This window comes from Orycteropus afer, unplaced genomic scaffold, assembly GCF_000298275.1.
Source record: "Orycteropus afer afer isolate SDZICR_OR568_19922 unplaced genomic scaffold, OryAfe1.0 scaffold00098, whole genome shotgun sequence".
NCBI classification, from domain to species: domain Eukaryota; kingdom Metazoa; phylum Chordata; class Mammalia; order Tubulidentata; family Orycteropodidae; genus Orycteropus; species Orycteropus afer.
The window spans coordinates 2,989,705-3,014,490 of NW_006921685.1; the positions used below are offsets into that span (position 1 = coordinate 2,989,705).

The window sequence follows — 24,786 nt, forward strand, 5'->3', positions numbered from 1 at the left end:
TGTATCAAACAGTGTTTCTTTGATATTCATAAGGTTTTCCCTGGCCAATTATTTGAGAAGTGGACGGACTCTTCCTTCTTCCTAGTCTGTCTCAGTCTGTAAGCTGGGATGATACTTGTGCACCATATGCATCCCGCTGGGTTAGAAACACCAGTGGCTCAGCCTCAAAACTCACATCAACGTGTCACCATGGTAGGACAAACCGACAGACAAGCTTGCCTCCCTGTTGGAAACCTCTCGTACTACCCTTACCTGGGTCCCTGCGGCTGACTCCCCTACATCTGCTAGGCATCCTTATTAGGAATGTAAATTCTTTAACTCTACCCTTTTCTCCCAGTATAATTAGCTCACTTCCTACTTTTCATCTGTCTTTATGCAGGCTCTATTTCAAAATTCACTCATACCACTAATCTTTTGATAACATCATCAGCCCTTTATCTTCTTCAGACTTTCTACCCACCATAGCTTGGGTAAAATCATATACTGTGAAAGAAAAATGTATAAATTTACACACTCAAACCAGCACCTCTCAATAATATACATGTCTCTGGCCAGCTTCCTTTCTCATTTTTTCAGGACAGCCATTCCAAGGTTTTGTCATTTCACATTTTTAAAAGTGATTTCTTCAGTCTGAATCTAGTGTATGTTGTTGTTGTTATGTGTCATGGAGTCGGACCCAACTCATAGCGAACCATCCTTGGGTTTTGGAAGTGATATCACTACGGAAGTAGATTGCCCAACCTTCCTTCCAAGGAGTGGTTGGTGGGTTTGAACCGTCAGCCTTCTGGTTAGCAGTCAAGTGCCTTAGGCACTATGCTACCAGAGCTCCTTTAGTATATAGTATATTGCTTTCAGCCCCTCCATTTCTTGTCCTCATTTTTGATTTCCTAGCTTACCTATATCAACTCACATTTCTATCTACTCTTCTTCTCAGGCAAATGGATATATTTATACCTTTCCAAAGCTAAGCCTGCCATCTATTCTCTGGATCAAGAACTTAACACTATCAATAATTGTCTCTCTTTTGTTTGTTTTTTTTCCTAAAGTAATATCACCTTTCCTCCACTGCCTTTCCCCTCTAAACAGATACATGATAATATGTTTTGGTCTTGCTTACTTGACTAATGAAAACTTTCTTGGATCTTAAGACTTTCTCTATTGACATAATTATAAAATAGCCACATGCCTTATACCAGTAATCTGTGAGTCAAAAATAGATTCAACAGCAGTGGGTGTACTGTAGTTTCCATTTTCTCATCTCATTCTCAACTTTCTTTCAAATGGTTTCTCTCTCCACCAATGCACTAGAATTGATCTCCCAACCAAAACCGAACTCACTGAATTCCAACTCAGAGTTACTTTATAGGACAGAGTAGAACTGCCCCATAGGGTTTCTAAGGCTGTAAATATTTACAGAAGCAGACTGCTACATCTTTCTCCCACAGAGTGGCTGGTAGATTTGAACTGCTGATATTTCAAGAAACTTGATTGTGTTAACAGAATGTGTGGAAAGGTCCATTAGAGTGAAACAGTTCAGAAATCAAGAAGAAAGTTTCAAATAAATTGAAAGTTCAAATACCTGCAAAGATGGAAGGAGATTGGATGAATAACACAAGAAAGAGGTTAGCTTTGAATAGTAGAAGAAACTTGTTCATAATGAACCTAGAAAGGGAGGATGAGTACAGACATAAATGTATGATGTTGTTGTTGTTATGTGCTGTCGAGTCAGACCCGACTCATAGCGACCCCTCCTTGGGTTTCCGAGGCAGTAACACTATGGAAGTAGATTTCCCCATCTTCCGTCCTAAAGGAAATTAAAAGAGTTCTCATATGATTGCTTTCATTTTTTTTCTGGTAAGTAGGAAGAAATTTCATATGCTAAGGAAGATAAGGATATGGTAGGTTAGATGGTTTTAAAGAATGTAATGAAAGTTTGACATAGATCCATAAAAGCTGCATTAAAGAAATGTGCAATATGTTAAGTACCCAGCTGTTATCATAGGACATCAGTTTACAAGACTACAGGATTTCCTTCAGCTGTACTCAGCAGCTTGTATCTAAGAACAAATAAAGTGGAAAGTCAGACTGCTTTGTGGTTGAGGTGATTAGGATAGATGTGAAGGAAGTAAAAAGTGGTGAAGTCATTGAAGGTGCTTTGGTAGAATGGTGGAAATATTAAAATGTGGATTCTAGGTTGTGTAAGTTTGAAAGAGAGACATGGGGGTGAGGGTGATGGACTAAGAGAAATTTGATAAGAACAGAAGCTGTCTGTGATATTGAAGAATGGGTTTAGTGGTAAAATTGGAAAGATTGGAATCTGTAATTAGAGATAACTATGTATTGCAGATACCTGTTTGCATGTCTACTAGTGTCTGCCAAAAAAAAAAAAAACCCAACAAACTCACTGCCATCAATTTGGATCCGACTCTTAGTGACCCCTCCTTGGGTTTCCAAGGCAGTATCACTATGGAAGTAGATTGCCCAGTGTTTCTGCCAAGGAGTGGCTGGTGGGTTTGAATTGCCAGCTTTCTGGTTAGCAGTCAAGTGCCTTAGGCACTATGCCACCGGAGTGCCTATTAGTTTCTGGAATGAAGAAATAATGCTCTCTTCAATTTTAACTTACCTGTACTTTGCATAGTATCTGGCACATAGCTAGTAATCAATAAGTAATTATTACATGAAAAAATAAGTGAATAAAATAAAGGTCCTCCTGGAGTTATTGGGAGCTCTGGTGGCATAGTGCCTAAGGCATTTGATTGCTAACCAGTAGGGTGTTGGTTCAAACCCACCAGCCACTCCTCCGAAGGAAGATTGGGCAATCTACTTCCATAGTGACACTGCCTCGGAAACCCAAGGAGGGGTCGCTATGAATCAAATCGACTTGACAGTGAGGTTTTTTTTTTTGTCCTGTAGTTATCACTGATTCTATCTACCCAGAAAACTATAGTAGTACTTTTGTTAGCTCTTGGACAATTGCTTATAAACCACATCAGGGATATTATTAGAAGCCCATGAATCATAAGGAAAGACACTTTCAAAGTATGGGCTCCAGAGCTAATTTCCTGGATTAATATCCCAGTTCTGTCTCTTAATAGCTTTTAATGTGAGCTTAGACAAATAATTTGATCCTTTTATTTCAGTCTCCTTATCTGAGAATTACGATTAGTAATAATACAAATATGTTTTACGTTATTGTCATTACAATTGAATGAATTAATATTTATTAAGAGCTTATAACAGAACCTGGCACATAAGTATGCTATAAAAAGGTTGTTAAATATATAACATATTTAGGATCTTGGAACCAGATTAAGAAAGTTACAAGATCATTTGGGTTTGGTGTTGGACTCAGTTAACTGTTTCTTAGTGAAAGAAGTCTCTTAAAACTAAGGTCATAAATATTCCATTTCATCTCTTTATTGCTTATTATAAATTGGATCTCTTCTCCACTCCCATTCCAGCTTCTCATAAAAATAATGATTTAGCACTTCAGTATTTTAATAAGACCTATTAGATATCAGTATAATTTTAATTACTTCAGCTGTAAAGCATATTTATGCCTTTAAAAATTGTCAGTCTTGAGGAAATTGAACTAATTGGACATTTAAAACCATAGAGAAAATATCTTCTCAAAAATGGAACAGGCAGGTTTACCTGGCAGGCATCCACTTTTCCATCCAGTAACCCGGCACACAACATTCCAGGTTTGATGTCACCACTATAAACCTGTTTATTGTTGCAGGTCTTATTATCTATAATCTTCACTAATCCTTTTTGGAGTATATTAGGACTTCTTCCTGAAGGAATAAAATTAAATATTTTTTTTGCTAAAGTCAATATTAATCTTTCAGTCTAGGTTATTAGTATTTATCTTTTTATCAATGTAGAGCATACATTTTTAACCCAGCTTTGTTATGTCTCCTTCCTTAGCAATACAGATGCAAATAATTGTTAAAAATGACTATACTTGAAAGTACTTAGTGTGCATATCTATAGGTGATGAGATTTTTTTCCTTTTGAATTGTTTTGGAATGTTATGTTTGTTACGTTTATGCCTTTAAAAGTAAAATGACAAATTCAAGTTTTGGAAGCTTACATTTTATGATTGCTTTCAAGATTTTCTGCTGATGTTGTTACTGCAACTCTGAATCTTTGAACTAATTTTAGGTTTACTTTTCTGTTTTCAAAAGGCATATGTAAGCATAAGTATTCAATAAATCTTTACGTTATTGGGGTCATTTGGATACACATTTAAATGATCTTTGTTCAAGTATTATCTCATCACTGAGGACTGACTACCCATTCCAATCCATTAAAAATTACAGTCCTCATTCCCATCTGCTCTACCCTGTATGCTCAATCCTTTGTAGCCTCTATCGCGTGTATGTTTTTCTATAGCCAGTATGTTTTATGAGGCTACAACTATCTGCCTGTTTTCTTCACTATTGTATCCAAGACACCAAAAACAATGCCTGGCACAAAAATAACAATCAAAATAAATCTTTGTTGAATGATTATTGAATGAGTAAATTAAATAGAAGAAAACAAATTACTTATTCAAATAACACTTCTGTAAAATAGCATTTTTAAGAGAAATTACTGTAATTAACTTTATGAAATATGTACCTTCTTTATGAATGTTGTTGAGTAAGTATATTTTTCAATCTGTTGCACATTTTCATCTTTAAAATTATCCACAGGAACATTTCTGAGATTGGTAGTGATTTTGAGTTTTTTTTTTTTTTTTAACTCCTAAAATTCAAGTCAAGTCATGGAGGAAGATTAGGAACTCACCATCAGATTTTAATGTTCCCCATCCAGTGACTACTGCATCTGAATTGGGTGGGAATATATAAGTAGCTTCTGGAAGGCATGCTCTTCGAATGTTGCTTGCATATAATACTGGTGAAGACAGATGCACAACAGCAATGTCATTATCATGTTCAGGATAGTGGTAGTTTTCATGAATTATAATATCCTTGACACCTCGCTGTGTTTTTGGATGATTTAGAAGAAGCCCAAAACTAACATTCCATTCTTTCGGATCATTGACGCTAAAGAAAATAGATTTATTTATTAGTAGTCCTGTGTATTGGAGAAATAGAAATTCAACTCTTAAAATTTTTTAAACAAAAAGGTTTTGATTTCCCATTGTGCTTCTAAGCATACCAAAGTAAAACTATTTATAAGTGAAAATATAGAAATGATAACAAGAACAAACTTTGAATGTTTTAAAGAATAACCATGGAAGCTACATTTTATTCCTTGTTTTGTCCAGAAACAGCTTTGAATAATTTGTTGTTGTTGTTGTTATGTGCCGTCAAGTCAGCTCCAACTCATAGCGACCCCTCCTTGGGTTGCCAAGGCAGTATCACTAGGGAAGTAGATTGCCCAACCTTCCTTCAGAGGAGTGGTTGGTGGGTTTGAACTGCCAGCCTTCTGGTTAGCAGTCAAGTGCCTTAGGCACTATGCTACCAGAGCTTAGGAAGAGAAATATTACATACATAAAACAAAAAGATTAAATAAAAAGTGGGCAAGAATATGGGACAAAGTGAACTTATGTAAATTAAGGAAATAGTCTAAATCCTTTTTATAACCATCAAAAAATTCTAAGTAGGGAGATACTACTGACTTTAATTATTATAGATTAGTCAAGAAGTTATATGTAAGTGCTGAAAAGTAGTGCTGTAGGAACATTTTCAAATCCTCTGCTAAAGTGACACAATAAGCAAGTATGTTTTGAAGAGAGAACTGAACAAGTTTTAGAGGGATTCTTATTGTTTTTTAAAAATAAAACATTAACATGCTATACAAAATGAACAGAAGTGAATAAAAAGAGCCATGAAACAAAAGAGTGGAAAATCTTAGGTGGAAAAAAGAAGTAAATATTTTGTGCAAGAATAGATGCTTTAGAGAGATCATCATTTCAAATAGGGCTAGAACATGTATCGGAGGATGCAGGATGATTTCAAACACTTGAAGACTAAAGAAATTAAACCAAATGAAATAACAATGAGAAAGAAATAGGACAGTTCCGTTCAATTTGAGATTTCTAATTTCTTTATAAAATGGAAGTAATTAACTCTAGACTAATGTTTCTCAACTGAAGGTGATTTTGCCCCCACTCCTCCGGGACATTTGGCAATGTCTGGAGACATTTTTTGTCACAACTAAGGGGTTACTACGGTACTGGATAGCCTCCCAAACACACACAAAATAATTATCTGGTTGAAAATGTCTCAACAGAGGTTGAAAAACATTGATCTAGTCTGACTACGTTTGTTATTTTACTGTTAACTCATTGAGTAATTTTGAGGCTACAGCTCACAGTGTTGAACAGCTGGAGGCGTAGTTGAAACACGTATCACACTTTTAGGGATTGTTTGTCTTTTTGTTATAGAGGTATTGAAATTTCCTCTAAATTTTAGAGATTATTTCCCTGTCAGAAATGTCATTGCCCCAAAAATTTCCCTGTCTTTAGGTTCTCTTTTGGAGAGGTCTTTTGATGCACGTAATTTTCAAGGGGATCTTGGTTGTCTAGTTTTTCTTATGCTGCTTAGGAATTTTTAGTTATGTTTGGTGGAGTATTTTAGTGACTCTGAAGACTTCATGTGGGCCAGAGCTTACCTTATGAAACAGTGAGCAGCAGTGACCAGCCAGCTGTTACTAATCAAAGTAGCTCCGCATCGGTGGACCTGGTCTTGTTGAAGGCTAGCTTGCCAGGGCCATTCCCCTTCCTCAGCAGCAGTGCCCCCTGCTATTTTGTTGCCAGAGTGAGTTATTGTGCGTTGCCCACAACCTGTTCACAATAGAGGTTCATTAATATTGCTTATGTGTGTATTTCAATAGTAAAGAAGCTTCTATTAATTCACATCCTTATTAACTGAGGGAGAGCCCATAGTGTCGGAGAAGTTAGGAATGCCTCACTGCTCACATGACCTCCTCCTCTTTCCCTCCCTCTCACTCACGTGTCCATTCTATGTCTGTATGACCTCTCTATGACCACATGCAAGAGGTAGATGGAATTGAAATATTTGAATTTAGAAGGAAACAAATGTATAACAAGTTGCTGAATCAATGCTAAATTCTAAGTTAAAGGAGTAGTTATAGAGTGATGATTTCTAGGGAAACATTCCTAAGAAAATGTGAACGAAAGTGCATGTGAATGAAATATTGATAGGGAGACCTACTAGACAGAAATGTATTCAGACTCAAACCAAAATAAATAGTATCTGGGTAAAAGGAATGAAACATAAAAATAGTCAGCCATTTTCCAAAGTTACAGACTTCTTTGAATCAGGACTGTGCTTAATGTCTATGTAAATCCAGAGAAGAGAAATTGCTGTTCTCTTAACATTTAGAAGTAAATCTTCACTAATGGTTACTTCATAATTATTCTACCTATCTCTCTGTCTGATTCTCTTGACTGTGTCATCTCTAATCCAGCTAAAACACTGAGCTTTTCCCTTAACAGTTTGTGGTATATTTTACTAGGGATAGTCATCCTCATTAATAAGTATTTTTAGAGAACAGAAACCATATATATTTTTAAAATGTAGCTTCAAAACCTACCATAGAGAATCTTTCATATAGAAGGAGCTCAACAAATAACCTGTAGAAATAAAATCTCTATAGTGTAATCCATGAGATGTCTGGAAATAAAAATGGTGCTTGACTGCAAAGCCCTTTCCTATCATGGGTATATTCTTAGGCATTTAGAGAGGAAAACTTGCAATGATGAATGCACTGAACATAGATTAAAGCAGTAGCTCTCAAGGGAGGTGATTTTTAGCCCTCAGGGAACATTTTTCAAGGTCTGGAAATATTTTTTGGTTATTCCATCTAGGGGGATGCTACTGGTATCTAGTGGATAGAGGCCAGGGTTGCTGTAAACATCCTACAATGCATAGGATAGATCCCCCACCCTAAAAAGCAATTATCTGCCTCCAAATGTCAATGGTGTTAAGAATAAGAGCTCTTGGATCAGAGAAAGATCTATGTACTAAGAATAAGAACATTTAAATAATCGGAAGGTTAAATGGTTAGTTGCTTCACAGAGATATTATTGATTATATGGGAATAGATATATTTGAGATATTCTTTCCTAACAGTGGAAAGACATTGGACCCAAAACTGAGACTCATGTAGACTTTTGTATAGACCTTCACTGTTCCCCTGAAGTCCTTAAGTTTGTGTATTGCTTTTGATTCTAGGTTATTTTCTTGATGCAGCCCAGACCTCAGATTTTTAAGGCATCCTATTCATAAAAATTACTTGCTGAAGTAGAGCCTTGGTGGTTGTTATTTCTGAGGGAGAGAGCTCTCACATTGACTCACAAAATGTAACTCCCTTTTCTTTTCTTCTTTCTTTCCACTCCCTTATCATGGACTCTAGGAGGACAAAACAAATAATACAGAACCCAGAGGACAATTGTTCTTCCCTATCCTCCCTTTTCTGTTTGAGCAACTCTTAAAGGAAGTTGGCTTTTATTCAGCTTCCTTCAGAGGAGTATAAAAACAAAGATGCTTCTTTGTGGATTAGGAAAACCTCACCCAGGAGACTCCACTTCCCTGTTTCAGCTCTTACTCAGAATTCCATTCTAATTCATATCCATGAATCAACTTCCATTCAGAGTTTTCATTAGTCATGATTGTTGTGTCTGTTTTTAGCCACCACCTCTGTATACCTTGTAATTACCACTTATGTGGCACTTTTAGCCTTTGTTAAGTCAAAAGAGGATATATGGTCAATTTCAAGGCTATAAGGAACAACATTGAAGAGCTGCTGGTTGAGAGTTTGAAAAACAAGAGAATTGACCAAGCTTTTACAGCCTCTCTACCCTTTCAAATTTTACTCTGTTGCCTATTATCATACTTTAATACACTTTATGTCAAATACCAAGACTATGTTTATCAACCCTAGAAGATTTCACTTGCTTTCCCCTCCCCTTTTTATTTAAAGTATGATCAAAATCCCAAATAAGCCAAATTAAATTCACAATAGTGTTCCAGGTGAGGGAGAGACAGATTGGCTGATCTCATTCTTACCATGGCTTTTTCCTTGTCTTGACTACTTCTCTTCTACCAATCTGGCAAATTCTCAGTTGTGGATTTTGATTGTATTGCTACTAAAGTTATTAATTGGAATAATTCACTTTTAACATGTTTTAGTGGCGTAGTGCCTAAGGCATTTGACTGCTAACTAGAAGCCTGGCAGTTCAATCCCACCAGCCACTCCTTGGAAGGAAGGTTGGGCAATCTACTTCTGTAGTGATACCGCCTTGGAAACCCAAGGGAAAGGGTTGCTATGAGTGGGATCCGACTCCATGGCAGTGACTTTAGTTTGGTTTTGGTTTATAAAGTTTTTTGAGGACTATCCAATCAAAACATATCAAAGAGTAAAAAAAATCTAATACAACTTTGTGTTTGAGTTTTTCCAAGGTTCTTCAGAGATAGCTATGCTTATGGCTGAAGGAGAGTAAGAGCTGTTGAGGGTGACTGTTTTAAACAGCTGACCCATTTAGTCTCAGTTCCCAGGTACGAGCAGTACTTTTCCTGGCAGACTGCTCGTACCTCATTCTTGTTCCAGTAACCCTGATGATCACTTTTCCCTGGACAGGTAGTTGGAGAATGGAAGCAGATTACCTTGGTCACCAAGGAATCTGCTTGGTTATAGGGCAGCTTACTTCTCAACATATTACATTTGAGTTTTAGGTTCAGAATTTCACAGTGAGTTTCTAGGCATGGAGGTTTCATAGGCAAAACAAAATATACAAATAGCTCACATTTATTGAGCATTTATTATAAGCCTATAGCCATATATTCTTGTAAGTATATTATTTGTATTACCTTATTTCATCTTCAAAAAAAAAAACTTGGAATTGAGGGTTTGAGAAGTTAAATAACTTGTGTAAATTCATTCAGTTAGTAAGTGGCAGATCTGGGACTCAAAATATTATTTATTTTAGATTCTAAGAACTTTATATTTTTTTCCTTAAATTATATATATATATATTTTGTTGAGAATATACACAGCAAAATATACACGAATTCAGTAGTTTCTACATGTACAATTTAGTGACATTAATTTTATTAATTACATTAATTATATTTTATGAGTTGTACAGCCATTCTGAACTTCCTTTTCTGAATTTTTTCCTTCACTCATTAACATATACTCATTGCCCCCTCTGGTTCTTATCTAATCTTTTGAGTTATTAATGTCAATTTGATCTCATATAGATGGTTCTTAAAGAGCATGCTCAAGGCAGACATTTTTTACTGACCTATTCTTTAGTTTTAAGAAGACTGCAAGGGATATATTTGGTTTAAGGTTTAAAGATTATCTCAGGGCAGTAGTTTCAGGGGTCCATCCAGCCTCCACTGCTCCAGAAAGTCTAGAGTCAATGCTAATGTGACATGCTGTTCTGCACTTTTCTCTTTTTGATCAGTATTCTTCTATGTAATCTATGATCAAAACGTTCAGTAATGGTAGCCGGGTACCATCCATTTCTTCTCATCTCATGGCAAAGAAGGCAGTTGTTCATGGAGGCAATTAGCCACACATTCCAGAAGCACTAAACATGTTATTAGGCCAGTTAACTGGGATGCTCTGTGAAACCATGACCCTAAACCTCCAAGCCAAGGAATCAAATTCCGTGCGATGTTTGGTTGTGTATAATTAACCTCAGCAGCCGCTTTTTTCTCCCTACCATTGTTGTATATATATCTATCATAGAACTTTTGCCAGTTCAACTTTTTACAGTCATAAAACTTACTGATAACAATTAAATTGGCTGTGCAATCCTATCCTTAGTGCAATTTTTCTATCACCCCCCCACTCCTGCTCTCCTCTCCCTAGTAACTAGTAATAAAGATTAAATTTTCTTAATCATCATTATTTTTCCCTAGCTCTTCCCTGACCGTGATAGCAAACAATAATGTGTTCATTTTAAGTCCATGACATCAGTCAAGTTAGGAGCAACTTCAGTTGCTTTCCTACAACTTTCTAAAAGCAGAATTCCCATTACACTTCATGGGCAGGGCACCATGTTGATTTTAAAGTTTTACTAGAAAATAATTTCTTTTTGATGTACTTACAGGTATTGAGAAGATTTTCTGCTGCTGCCATTTCAATGTCTAAAATTCAAGGGGAAAGAAAATATAAATATTTAGCATTTGGAGCACATTTTACTTTAATATTAATTAGTATTAATCATGCTATTCAATCTTGATGCATTTCTATTTAAGCATGAACTCACTGCTGTTGAGTGGGATCTGACTTACAGCGACCCCTCCTTGGGTTTCCTAGGCGATATCTCTATGGAAGTATATCGCCCAACCTTCTTTCCCAGGAGTGGCTGGTGGGTTTGAACCACCAGCCTTTTGGTTAGCAGTCAAATGCCTTAGGCACTATGCCACCAGAGTGCCTATAGAGAGTAATAAAACCTATTCATTCTTTGGTTCCTAAGAATAATCTTCAGCCCCTTTTATAAATTATTTGAAAACTAGGTATGGGTTCTGGACAATATTGCAATATATGGAAAATAGTGATCTTCCATCATGTCCTGAGTCCAAGTCATCATCAAATTGAATGTATTTGATACTTTTTATGGTGCATCACTTCAAATCCTCTTAGCTAATCTCTTACCCTAACCACAGCTGTGGTGACTAGTTCTATGCAGATTTGAATCAGCTTTGCCAAGGGATAACTTGACAGACACTCTTCTTAAGTAAGCATCTAAGACTTCTCACTTTCTGACAGAAGAAATCTCCTGGACACTTCCAGATGCACAGCCTATAAATGCTGGAATTAATGATGGTAGGGTCACTGACTAATTGGTAGTTCATAGACAAAAGCTTCCACATTTAGTCGCATGGGAAGACATTTCTGACACAATTTTTAGGTCCCAGGAGATGGAGCCTACCAACAAGAGATGGTTCAACAATTGCCCCTGCTAGTGACCAACTCCCTTTCCCCATTTTACTCTTCCTGTCCCTCACTTTCTCTCAAGCCACCTACCTGTAGGCAAGCCTTTGCCTCAGGCTCTGCTGTTGGGAGAACCCAGTTAAGACACTCAAATAACTACATACCATATTTAGCATTTGGAACACATATTACCAAAGTAACCCATATGGGTTACTATGGGTTTCAATATGGAAACCCATAATAACCCACCAGCCACTCCTTGGAAGGAAGATGGGGCAATCTACTTCCGTAGTGATACTGCCTTGGAAACCCAAGGAGGAGTCACTATGAGTTGGGTCCAACTCGACAGCATGTAACAACAACAACATAGTGAAAAATAGTAATAAATAGGACAGTACAGATGTTGTTGTTGTTGTTGTTGTTAGGTGCCACTGAGTCCGTTCCAATCCACAGTGAACCCATATATAACAGAAAAAAACACTGCCCAGTCCTGTGTCATCCTCAGAATCATTGCTATGTTTGAGGCCATTGTTGCAGCAACTGTGTCAATCTGTCTTCTTGAGGGTCTTCCTTTTTGCTGACCCTCTACCAAGCATGATGCCCTTCTCTAGGAATTTGTCCCTTCTAATAACATGTTCAAACTACATGAGACGAAGTCTTCTCATTCTTGTTTCTACGGAACATTCTAGCTGTACTTCTTCGAGGACAGATTTGTTTGTTCTGGTATTTTTCACCCACACCGTAATTCAAATGCATCAGTTTTTCTTTGGGCTTCTTTATTCACTGTCCGGGTTTTGCATGCATTGAAAACACCATGGCTTGGGTTAGGCACACCTTAGTCTTCAAAGTGACATCTTTGCTTTTTCAGCACTTTAAAGAGGTCTTTTGTGGCAGATTTGCCCAATGTAATAGGTCATTTAATTTCTTGACTACTACTTCTATGGCATAGGTTGTGAATCTAAGTAAAATGAATCCATGACTACTTTAACATTTTCTCCAGTTATGATGCTACTTATTGGTCCAGTTGTGAAGATTTTTGTTTTCTTTATGTTGATGTGTAATCCATATTGAAAGCTGTTGTCTTTGATCTTCATCAGTAAGTGCTTCAAGTCATTCACTTTCAGTAAGCAAGGTTATATCATCTATTGTATTATACGTAGTTAACGAGTCTTCCTCCAATCCTGATACTGCATTGTTCTTTATATCGTCCAGCTTTACAGATTATTTTCTCAGCATACAGACTGAATACGTATGGTGAAAGGATACAGATACTATTATATATAGTGCATTTTTTGTGTGTTGAGTGAATTTTACTATATTTTAATCCTTTTAAAATTAACACTTTAGTGTGGTAAATTTTAATTATTTGAAATGTTCAATTAACCATGCCATCCTATTTCCCATTCATTTTTGATCAAAAAGAATTTACTTTAGTAACAAGGAATATTTTAACATTCAATTAACCATGCCATCCTATTTCCCATTCATTTTTGATCAAAAAGAATTTACTTTAGTAACAAGGAATATTTTAACATTGCCTACATATTCCTGCATAGACAGATCCTTCAAGAGACTATTACAGGATAAGATTATTTACAACAGACAGTTTTGCTATGGGCCCCACCTCCTTGCAGAATCAAAATCCTATTCAATTCTTGTTGGAAATATTTGAGGAGATGTGTCACAATTATCCAACAAATTTGATATGCAGAGAACTGTAAACTCAATGACCTTTTTTCACCTAACAGTTCCTCTTCAAAAAGGAATTAATAGCTGCTTTATAAATTAAATTCTATAAGTGGCATTGTAGGTTCATTTTCTGTAAATTCAAGAGGGAGTATCAATTTCTATATGTCAATTATAGTTAAAAAATATTAAAACATTAACCATTGCCATCAAGTCATTTTGACTTATAGTGACCCTATAGGACAGAGCAGAAAACTACCCAGTAGGGTTTCCAAGGCTGTAATCTTTATCGACTCAGACTGCTGCATCTTTCTCCTGATGAGCGACTGGTGCCAAGCACCTAACTACTGTGCCACCAGAGCTCCTTTTCCACTTTATAGTTAGCATTCTTAAATTAGGTTGCAAAACCGGTTGTTGTTGTTGTTGTTATGTGCTGTCCAGTCGTATCCGACTCACAGTGCCCGTTCCTTGGGTTTCTGAGGCGGTATCACTATGGAAGTAGATTGCCCAACCAGTTAGGGAGACAAAATAATCCTTTATCAGAAAGTAAATCAATCTGTCTGAACAAAAAAGGCAGGAGCGATTCAGGAGTCAGATAGGTAATGAGTTGATATGAGCCATGCCTATTTAAAACAGAAAGTGGGCATACTTCTATCCAATACTTTACAGCTGCCTTCCAGACGTTAATTTTTGTTTTACACCATAACTGTAGAGTTCAGTTTTGAGTTTTATGTGCTTAGTAAAATATATAAAAACATATTAACATTTTAAAAAATAATTGAGCTCTTTTACCTGGACTAGAAAGGTTATTATTATTATTGTCCTTTTCCAAAATATTCCATCACCATTCTCATAAACTCATTGGCCCACAAACAAAAGCTTCCCCTTTACCCCTTCTGTCTTACCCCTGGTGTGTTAGATTGGGTTCTCTAGAGAAACACAAAAACCAGAAAAGTGTATATATATATATATATATATAGAGAGAGAGAGAGAGAGAGAGAAATTTATCTTAGGAAAATGGCTCACAAGCGTATAGAAGCCGACAAGTCCAAGTCGAAAAGTCCAAGTCTCTGGAGGAGGTGGGGCTTGCGGCCGCCTTGGCTTCCGCAAGCACAGGGGAGCCGAGAGATTCAAGCTGGCATGCAGTACACTGGTTGTTGACTCCAACAAAAGACGAATCCGAGATCTCCAGGCCAAGTGGTGGGCCGTTCACTCACGGAAGTCTGTAGTTCGCACACCAGGGTTCCAACCCCTCAAGGAATGCGGCTCTTCCCCGGATGTCCTTGGATATCTTGGAAGCAGGCCACACCCCTAGGGAAACTCCCCTTGGGCAGACTGGCCACTCAGAACACAGTCATCTGATCCCATCATGGGAACAACCACACAGAACTGGGGTCCAGCCAAGTTGACACACAGCTCCAACTATCACACCTGGTAACCACTAATAATCTTTGGTTTCTATGTATATATTTTTCAACCTGTCTAAGAATTTGCCCTTCCCTCCCCTCCCATCCCTGTTTACCAACAAAGAAATTTTTCTTCTATATATAAACCTTTCCTTGACTTTTTATAATAATGGACTAATACAGTATTTGTCCTCTTATTGACTTATTTCACTCAGCATAATGTCCTCCAAGTTCATCAATGTTATGCAGTGTTTTGCAGATTCTATGTTATTCTTTAGGGTTGCATAGTATTCCACTGTATGCATGTACACAGTTTGTTTATCCATTCCTTGGTTTATGGGCACTTAGGTTGTTTCCATCTCTTTGCTATTGTGAATAGTACTGCAATGAACATGGGTGTGCACATATTTCTTCACGTCCTGCCTCTCACTTCTTTAGGATATATACCTAGTAATGGTATTGCTGGAGCAGATGCTATTTCTATTTCCAACTTGTTAAGGAATCACTATACCGATTTCCACAGTGGTTGTATCATTTTACAGTCCCACCAGCAGTGTATGACAGTCCCAATCTCTCCATATCCTTGCCAGCATTTGTTATTTTCTGTCTTCTTGAACTTTGCTATTAGTGTTGGGACAAGATAGTATCTCATGGTTGTTTTGATTTGCATCTCTCTAATGATTAATGATTGTAAACATTTCTTCATGTGTTTGTTGCCTGCCTGAATATCTTCAGTGAAGTGTCTGTTCATATCTTCTGCCCATTTTTTAATTGGATTGTTTATCTTTTTGATGTTGAGGTGGTGGAGTTTTCTATAAATTCTATAAATTTTGTCAGATATGTCATTGCTGAATATTTTTTTTCCATTCTGTAGGTTCTCTTTTTACTCTTTTTGGAGAAGTCTTTTGATGCACATAAAAATTGCATTTTCAGAAGGTCCCAATCATGTGCTTTATCTTCTGCTGTTTGTGTATCTTGGGTTATGCTTGATAGCTTATTTATACCAAAAATTAGGGTCCTAAGTTTGCCCCTATCTTTTCTTTGATGAACTTTATAGTTTTCGGTTTCACTTTTAAGGCTTTGATCCATCTGGAGTTAGTTTTTGTGTATGATGTGAGGTATGGATCTTGTTTCAGTTTTCTGTAAATGGATATCCAGTTTTGCCAACACCGTTTATGAAGGAGACGATCTCTTCTCCATTGAATGGATTTTGGCCCTTTGCCAAAGATCAGATCAATGGATCAATTTCTGGGCACTCAATTCTGTTCCACTGATCTATGTGTCTGTTGTACCAATACCAGGCTGTTTTGATAACTGTGGCTGTGTAGTAGGCTTTGAGATCAGGAAGTGTGAGACCTCCTACTTTATTCTTCTTCTTCAGTAGTGTTTGGCTATCTGAGGTCTCTTTCCTTTCCATATAAAATTAGTGATTGTTTTTTCCATATCTTTAAAGAATGTTGATGGAATCTGGATTGGAATTGCATTGGAAAAGTTAATTTTACACTTTAACCAAAAAAACAAACCCAGTGCCATCGAGTCTATTCTAATTCATAGCGACCTCCATTGGGCTTCCAAGACAATAAATCTTTGCAGAAGTAGATTGCCTCATCTTCTTTCCATGAAGCAGCTCATGGGTTAGAACTACATACCTTCTGGTTAGCAGTCAAATGTCTTATTAGGCACTGTACCACCAGACCTCCTTCCCTACTATGTTCACAGAAGTATCTTCTTTCTTTGAAGTTTCTTTATTTTTACATAATTTGGTAAATGGAAAAAAATTCTTGAGTTACAATTTAATTTTAATAGTTGTGTTATCCCTAAATAGCCCTGGTTGTACAGTGGTTAAGATACTTGGCTGCCAAGTGAAAGGTCAGCAGTTAGAACCCACCAGCTGCTCCATAGGAGAAAAATGTGGCAGTCTGCTTTCTTAAAAGATTTACAGACTTAGAAATCTTATGGGGTAGTTCCACCCTGTCCTATGGGGTCACTATGAATTGCAATCAACTCGATGGCAGTAGGTGTTTGTATTATCCCAGAACATAATAGAATAACTTGTACTTGGGTGAGGTAGAAGACAGTGAAGCAGCAATGAATGGGGAAGTTATTAAAGTTATTTTCTCTTTGGACTGAATTGTTGCTGCACCTGTTTGTATTTCCTTCCTTTTAGGTTCCTTAACTCATACTCTAAGGTCAGAACTCCTAGATATTTACTTTTGAATCAAGACAGTTAGCAATGTAACTTAGGATACTCTGTTTACAGTGTACCATATAAAGGAAGTGACAGAAACAATGGTACTCTCCCTGCCAAGATTCAGATTGCATCAGAACATAATAAGACAAAGCTGATTAAAACAATTCAGCAAATGTGCAGATTAGAAAAGATGCTTAGATGCCCTCCAAGTAGTATTTTGAATCTATAGTGTCTTGTGACCATTATTTCATATTTGGTGTCTTTTTTGGTTTACGAAGTTAGAGATGCAGCATTGGATGTACCAATGAAAAGGATTCCTCAGAGAGTGAATATCTGATGAATATTTTACCCTTAAGAGAAGAAATCTGAAACAGATGATTATAATGAAAACTAAACTATGTGATTCTGAAGTAGAAGGAAGAATTCTACAGTCAGATCCAACTCATAGCAACCCCTTCTTGGGTTTTTGAGGCAGTGTCTCTGTAGAAGTAGATTGCCCAGTCTTCCTTCTGAGAAGTGGCTGGTGTGTTTGAACTGCCAGCCTTCTGGTTAGCAGTCAAATGCCTTAGGCACTATGCCACCAGAGCTCCTAATTCTACAGTACTGTAGGTTAATTTTTAATGTATATTTTATATAGACAGGCTTTAACTCTGCTTAGGTGAATATACTACTTTATGTGTGTCCAAATGCTAAATTAGTTGATGAATCCTCCTTCTCAGATAATTAATTTGCTATGCTTCTAACATTAAAAATATAGAGGAGTTATTTTGTGGAATACATTTTATGGGATATTTAAAAATATTCAAATGGTAAATTTTTGAAAACTTAAAAACTATAAATACACATGGACTTATTGAGGTAGGTAACTATAGCATAGTGCCTAAGGTACTTGACTGCTAACCAGAAGGCCAGCGGTTCAAACCCACCAGCCACTCCTCGGAAGGAAGGTTGGGCAATCTACTTCTGTAGTGATACTGCCTTGGCAACCCAAGGAGGGGTCGCTATGAGTCGGGGCCGACTCGACAGCAAATGACAACAACAACAACAACTATAACAAAATTGTTTTATGACCCAGAAACCATCACCTTCCAGCATGGAAGTTCATTCATAATATTTTCATCAAAAAGTGCTACTACAGGGCTTTACTATAGCTGGATTGCTTTGAAAAGCAAAGGAGCAGAGCACAGACCTAGATTGTGGATGAACAAAATCTAAATCATTCCTTCACTGCTGATTTTTGTTAGTCAACTGGCTGCGTGTACTTTAATAAGTGATTTTCTTTATATTTCTAATTAGATTGAAAGTTATTTCTGTGATTAAAACCAAAAAACCAAACTCACTGCCATCAAGTTAGTTCCAACTCATAGTGACCCCCAGTGAGTTTCTGAGGTGCTAAATCTTACAGAAGTAGATTGCCCCATCTTCCTTTCTGGTGGGTTTGAAGTGCCAACCTTCTGGTTAGCAGTCAAATGCCTTGGGCATTGTGCCACCAGAGCTCCTTACTATGCCATCAAAGCTCCTTAATATCTGTGATTAGACATTAGATATTACTTATCATTTGTCATTTTTTAAAGTGATGTTGGTTTAATATTAACATATTTTAAGTAGTTTAAGACCTTGACCATCCATATTTTGTTGGAAATAAGTCTTCCCAAATAGACAAGTTTTCTGAATATTTTATATTTTATTTTGAAAGTAGGTCCTTCATATTAAAAGTATCTACTTTCAATATGTTTTCCATTTTTAAAAATAAAAATTTTAAAAATATTTTATTGAGCTGTAGTTGTATCTTCAGGTGGTAGCCATCAAGGTAGAACTATGCTCCAATTATTTTATGCTTTATGCAGATTTGAAGAAATATGAAAATCAGAGATATCTATTTTTTATTTTGATATTGTATATCCCCACCAACCACTCCTTGGAAGGAAGGTTGGGCAATCTACTTCCACAGTGATACTGCCTTGGAAACCCAAGGAGGGGTTGCTATGAGTCGGATCTGACACCACAGCAGTGTGTTTATGCTTATCCTATGACTTAAGCCATTATTGATTTTAAGCTTTAGAAGCATAACAAAAAAAGTTGTGTGATGAACAGAGGGCAAGACATGTACAGAGGAATAAATATAGACAGTCATGTTTATGTAGTGAATAATGCATAGTGTAAATGACATATATGCCTTATGCTTTTCATGTGCCATACCTGTGTTTCTAAGGGGCCCTATTTAGGACACACAATCAGCAAGAAGTTAATATTCAGGATGAGAATTTTCAATATGGAAATTTTCTAGTGTGGTTTTCCCAGGTATCCAGAGACCTTCTGAAGGTCTTCATTTGGATGTTATAGTTCTGAATACTTTGCAGACATCTTTCAGTTCATGATCATTGCTTTCGCTCCTCCAAAAAATTTCCTTCCTAATTCCCTTTTCTCAGACCATTCCTTAGTTTCATCTTCCCTAGGCAATTTAAATATACATAGTAGTTTTTAATTTAAAACAACCATTGCCTGGTAATATACATAATTAAGAAGGCCCAACAAACCTTTATTCAAAGGTTATTTACTTTTATTATTTTATGTATAAACTACTGTAAAATGTTTTAAATGAATTGAAAGAAAATAAAAGGAAGACAGTAGGAAAGGACACAGAGAAAACAGAACAACAAGAATTTGGCTTGACATTGAAGGATGAAGAGGAAAAAAAAATGTAAAGAATAAATATGAGAACTCAAACACCCAAACCTTGCTTTTGTTAGGTGAAGATGCTGATAACCCTAAAACCAAAAAACTCACTGCCATCAAGTTTATTCCAATGCATAGTGACACTATAGTACAGTAGAACTGTCCCATAGAATTTCCAAGGCTGTAAATCTTTATGGAAGCAGACTGCTACATCTTTTCCCACAAAGTGGTTTCAGACCACTGACTTTTCAGTTAGCAGCTGAGTGCTTAACCACTGCACCAACAGGACTCCTGCAGATTAATCCTACATTCCCCAAAATGCCTTGAGGCTCCACAATATCCTCTATATATTAATGAAAATCCATGTTAATGTCAGAGTAAAAAAAAAAAATAAATAAACCACCAAATTCTGCCATGGAGTCGATTCCGACTCATAGTGACCCTCTTTGGGTTTTTGAGGCAGTTAATCTTAATTAATTAAAATCTGGAAATCTTTGATTTTCCAGTCTTCCTTCTACAGAGTGGCTGGTGTGTTTGAACTGCCAACCGTGTGGTTAGCAGTCAAGTGCCTTAAGCACTATGCCACCAGAGTTTCTTAATGTCAGAGTAGTAAGTGCTAAATCTAGAAAGATTTTTGTACAGATAATATTTTTAAAAGACATCTATACTTTATTTAAAAAAATATAGATTATTCACAAACTTTTCCTATTTTGTTGTTGTTAGGTGCCATTGAGTTGGTTCCAATTCAGTGACACTGTGTACAATGGAACAAAACATTGCCTGGCCCTATACCATCCTCACAATTGTTGCTATGTTTGAGCCCATTCTTGCAGCCACTGTATCAATCCATTTCATTGAGGGCCTTCCCCATTTTTGCTGACCTACTTTAGCAAGCATGATGTCCTTCTCCAGGGACTGGTCCCTCTACATAAGATACCCAAAGTATGTGAGACCAAGTCTCACCATCCTCAGTCTAAGGAATATTCTGGCTGTACGTCTCTCAGGATAGATTTGTTAGTTCTCTGGCAGCCCATTGTGTATTCATCATTCTTTGCCAGCATCTTAAACTGATTTCAATGCATCAGTTATTCTTCCATCCTCCTTACTCATTGTCCAGCTTTCGAATGCATATGTGGCAATTGAAAGTACCACAGCTTGGACAAGGCTCACCTTAGTCCTCAAGGTGACACCTTTGCTTTTTAACACTCTAAAGAGGTCTTTTGCTGCAGATTTGCCTAATGCAATACATTTGATTTCTTGACTGCTACTTTCATGGGTGTTGATTGTGGATCCAAGTAAAATGAAATCCTTGATAACGTCAATCTGTTTCCTTTTATCATGATGCTGCTTATTGGTCCAGTTGTGAAGACTTTTATTTTCTTTATTTTGAGATGTAGTCCATACTGAAAGCTGTAGTACTTGATCTTCATCAGTAAGTGCTTCAAGTCACCTTCACTTTCAGCAAGCAAGGTTGTGTCATCTGCATATCTCAAGTTGTTAATGAGTCTTCCTCCAATCCTGATGCTGCCTTCTTCTTCATATAGTCCAGCTTCTCTGATTATATACTTAGCATACAGATTGAATAAGTATGGTGAAAGGATATAACCCATATGCACATCCTTCTTGATCCCAAACCTCTCAGTATCCCCTTGCTCAGTTTGAACAACTGCCTCGATCTTTGTACAAGTTCCACATGACACAGTTAAGTGTTCTGGAATTCCCATTCTTTTCAATGTTATCCATAATTTGTTATTATCCACACAAATTCCTTTGCATAGTCAGTAAAACACAGGCAAACATCTTTCTGGTATTCTTTACTTTGTGACATCAGCAATGATATCCCTGTTCCACGTCCTATTCTGAATCTGGCTTGAATTGCTAGGAGTTCCCTATCAATGTACTGTTGCATCCATTTTTTAATTTTCTTCAACAAAATTTTACTTATGCATAATATTAATGATATTATTCAGTAATTTCTGAATTCTGTTGGATAATCTTTCTTTTTAATGGGCACAAATATGGATCTCTTCCAGTTGTTTGGGCCAGGTAGCTGTCTTCCAGATTCCTTGGCATAGATGAGTAAGTGCTTCTAGGATTGCATCAATTTGTTGAAACATCTTGTCTTAGTTCTCTAGTGCTGCTATAACAGAAATACTACAAGTGGACGACTTTAACAAATAAATTTATTCTCTTACAATTTAGGAGGCTAGAGGTCTGAATTCAGAGTCCCGGCTCTAGGGGCTGGGTGAAGGCCCCTTGACCTTGGGCTTCAGCTCTGACTCTTGTTGCAGGCACACTGGAGCAAGATAGAGGCTGCTGGCTGCTGAGGCTGATGGACCCAAGATCAACAGGTAAAATGACACAGTCCCAAGATAGGCAGGCAACATGGCAGGCCACGAGTTCAAGTCCAGGAACTGGACATGAAGACTAGACCAAATGCAGGATCCAAATGTGCCAAAAAGCTCCAGACCTTTCTCAAAGCTTCTCCATGTATACTGGAAGCGGGCCACACCCCGAAGGCAACTGCTTAGCTGCTTAGAAGAAGATTCTACCGTGGAGGAGATTACAATCTCATTAGGAGGAATAACTACATCAAGCTGCCAAGCCACTCAAAACCACGGCCAGCCAAGTTGACACATAACATTAACTACCACACATCTCAATTGGTATTCCATCTATTCCTATAGCCTTGTTTTTCACCATTGTCTTCAGTGCAGGATGGACTTCTTTCTTCAGTACCGTTGGTTCCTGATCATATACTACCTCCTGAAATGGTTGAGCATTGATTAGTTCTTTTTGGTATAGTAACTCTGTACCAAAAGCATCTTCTTTTGATGCTTCCTGCATCATTCAATATTTTGCCAATAAAATCCTTCAGTATTGCAACTTGAGGCTTGAAGTTTTTCTTCAGTTTTTTTTGACTTGAGAAATACCCAGTGTATTCTTTCCTTTTGGTTTCTAACTTCAGGTCCTTGCACATTTCATTATGATATTTTATTTTGTCTTCTTGAACCTCCCTGTGAAATCTTCTGTTCAGATCTTTTACTTCATCAATTATTCCATTCACTTGATCTACTCTACTTTCAAAAGCAAGTTTCAGAGTCTCTTCTGACATCCCTTTTGGCATTTTCTATTTAAAAAGACTTTTTCCAAGGAGTGATGGATAGTGAAGGTTTTACACTACTTAGGGTATTTTCCACTATATTTCAGAGATGAAATAGATTAGAGAGTTGACAATTGGTCTTTGGTTTAGAAAGCACACTATGTGCAATAATTTGCTTTTGATTGCACACATAACTTTTCAAAAACAGCTTCTAGGATTTATAAAGGAATGATTAATTAGTCCAGTTACTTAAAACATGGTACAGATGGAGTCATGGATTGCCTCAGGATGAAAAGGTGATCTGCTAACAGAATCCATGCCTCTGTTTTGAGCAACTGCTTACAAATGAGTGCTAGGCCACAGCTTCATTTTTCTTCTTGGAGAACTCCTGATAGTGAATCAAGTCCATTATCCTCATATCTGAAGTTCTGTGTTATTATAGGTAACCTGAACCTTTACTTTGGCTAATTCTGATGTAGAGTAAGTGTTTAAAATATTTTTAATAGCTACTAAATTCACTAAGGAGCTCTGATGGTGTAGTGGTTAAGGCATTTGACTGCTAACCAAAATATTAGTGGTTCAAACCTACCAGATGCATGCAGAAGAAAGTCTGTTTCTGTACAGATTTGCAGCCTTGGAAACCTATTGGTGGTCACTGTGAGTTGGAGTCAACTTGATGGCAGTGAGTTTGGTTTGGTTTGAATTCACTAGTTTGAGTGTTCCAGTACATAGAGACATTTTCATACAATATATTTGTATAAATAATGTAGAAAATTATCATTATTTTTAAGAATAAAGTCATATCCTAATTCTCTGTAAGTTATGAACATTCAAACTTATGAAATGTTTTATTTAATTGCTCTCTTTAAGTTATGAGCTATTTTTTTCTTTTGCTTTTACAAGAAATCATTTGGAATTTTCCTTCAAGAGTTTCCAGGAGAAAGACAACATATTGCCATCTTTGCAGTTGTATACCATATTTTTTTCTCCAAATAATGCACCTACATAAATACATGCACATGTATATAACATGTGGAAATGATGAAATTATGTAAAAAAATTCTGTCATAGCACTCCCATGCACAGACCTCTCACCTCCTGTGATATTTCCAGAAGTGAATTTCATCCACATTTAGTAGTTTGAAAGTGTTACTTTTGATCATATTGGTATAATAAGGGTATAAGCCATGGGAAAAAGTCATGGATCAGTTTCGTACTATCCTCAAACAAAAAACTAAACTCACGGCAACAGAGTTGATTTGGACTCACAGCGACCCCCTGTTTCCAAGGCTGTAAATCTGTATGGAAGCTACTGCCTTATCTTTCTCCTGCGGAGCAGCTTGTGGATTTGAAACCACCGACATCTTGATTAGTAGCCAAATGCCTTAACCACTACACACCAGCACTCCTTATTTGTAGTACCCTGGTAATGGGAAAATAAACAATTAAAACTATGTTTGCTTTGGGGCAGCTGAGGCCAGGCCTGATAATGGTGGAGTTCTTTGTAGCTGATTCGTGCCCAGGTACATCACACAGGAAGAGCGCTGGGCGGAGAGCTGCCACAGCTGGAGCACAGGCTGGTCCTGAAGTAAGCAGGGCCTTTTTCTAAGCCCTCCTGGGTTCTGCTGTGCTGGCACCACGTGAAGCTGGATGACAGAACAGTGTGGGTGTGGGGACGTACTGTCCCAGCCCTGTGGGGGCCTCTGGGTGGCCAGTTGTTCTCATCTCATTCTAGCAAGGAACTTCTCTGGGCCTGCAGCTCTCACTGCTGCCCTGTGGCTTCTGTGTAGGCAAGA

The 24,786-nt window shown here is 37.2% G+C and overlaps 1 protein-coding gene across 1 annotated transcript in view; it reads right to left on the minus strand.

The window, feature by feature from the left end:
- The window catches only part of LOC103198626 (transmembrane protease serine 11C-like), a 94,152-nt gene that overhangs the window by 3,906 nt on the left and 65,460 nt on the right, over window positions 1-24,786 (minus strand). Inside the window, exons 6-9 of the mRNA XM_042781214.1 lie at window positions 11,100-11,138; window positions 6,628-6,799; window positions 4,791-5,054; window positions 3,655-3,793 (exon numbers count right to left, since the gene is read on the minus strand). Of these exons, the coding sequence (XP_042637148.1) occupies window positions 3,655-3,793; window positions 4,791-5,054; window positions 6,628-6,799; window positions 11,100-11,138 (614 nt within the window). The remainder of the gene's footprint in view (window positions 1-3,654; window positions 3,794-4,790; window positions 5,055-6,627; window positions 6,800-11,099; window positions 11,139-24,786) is intronic.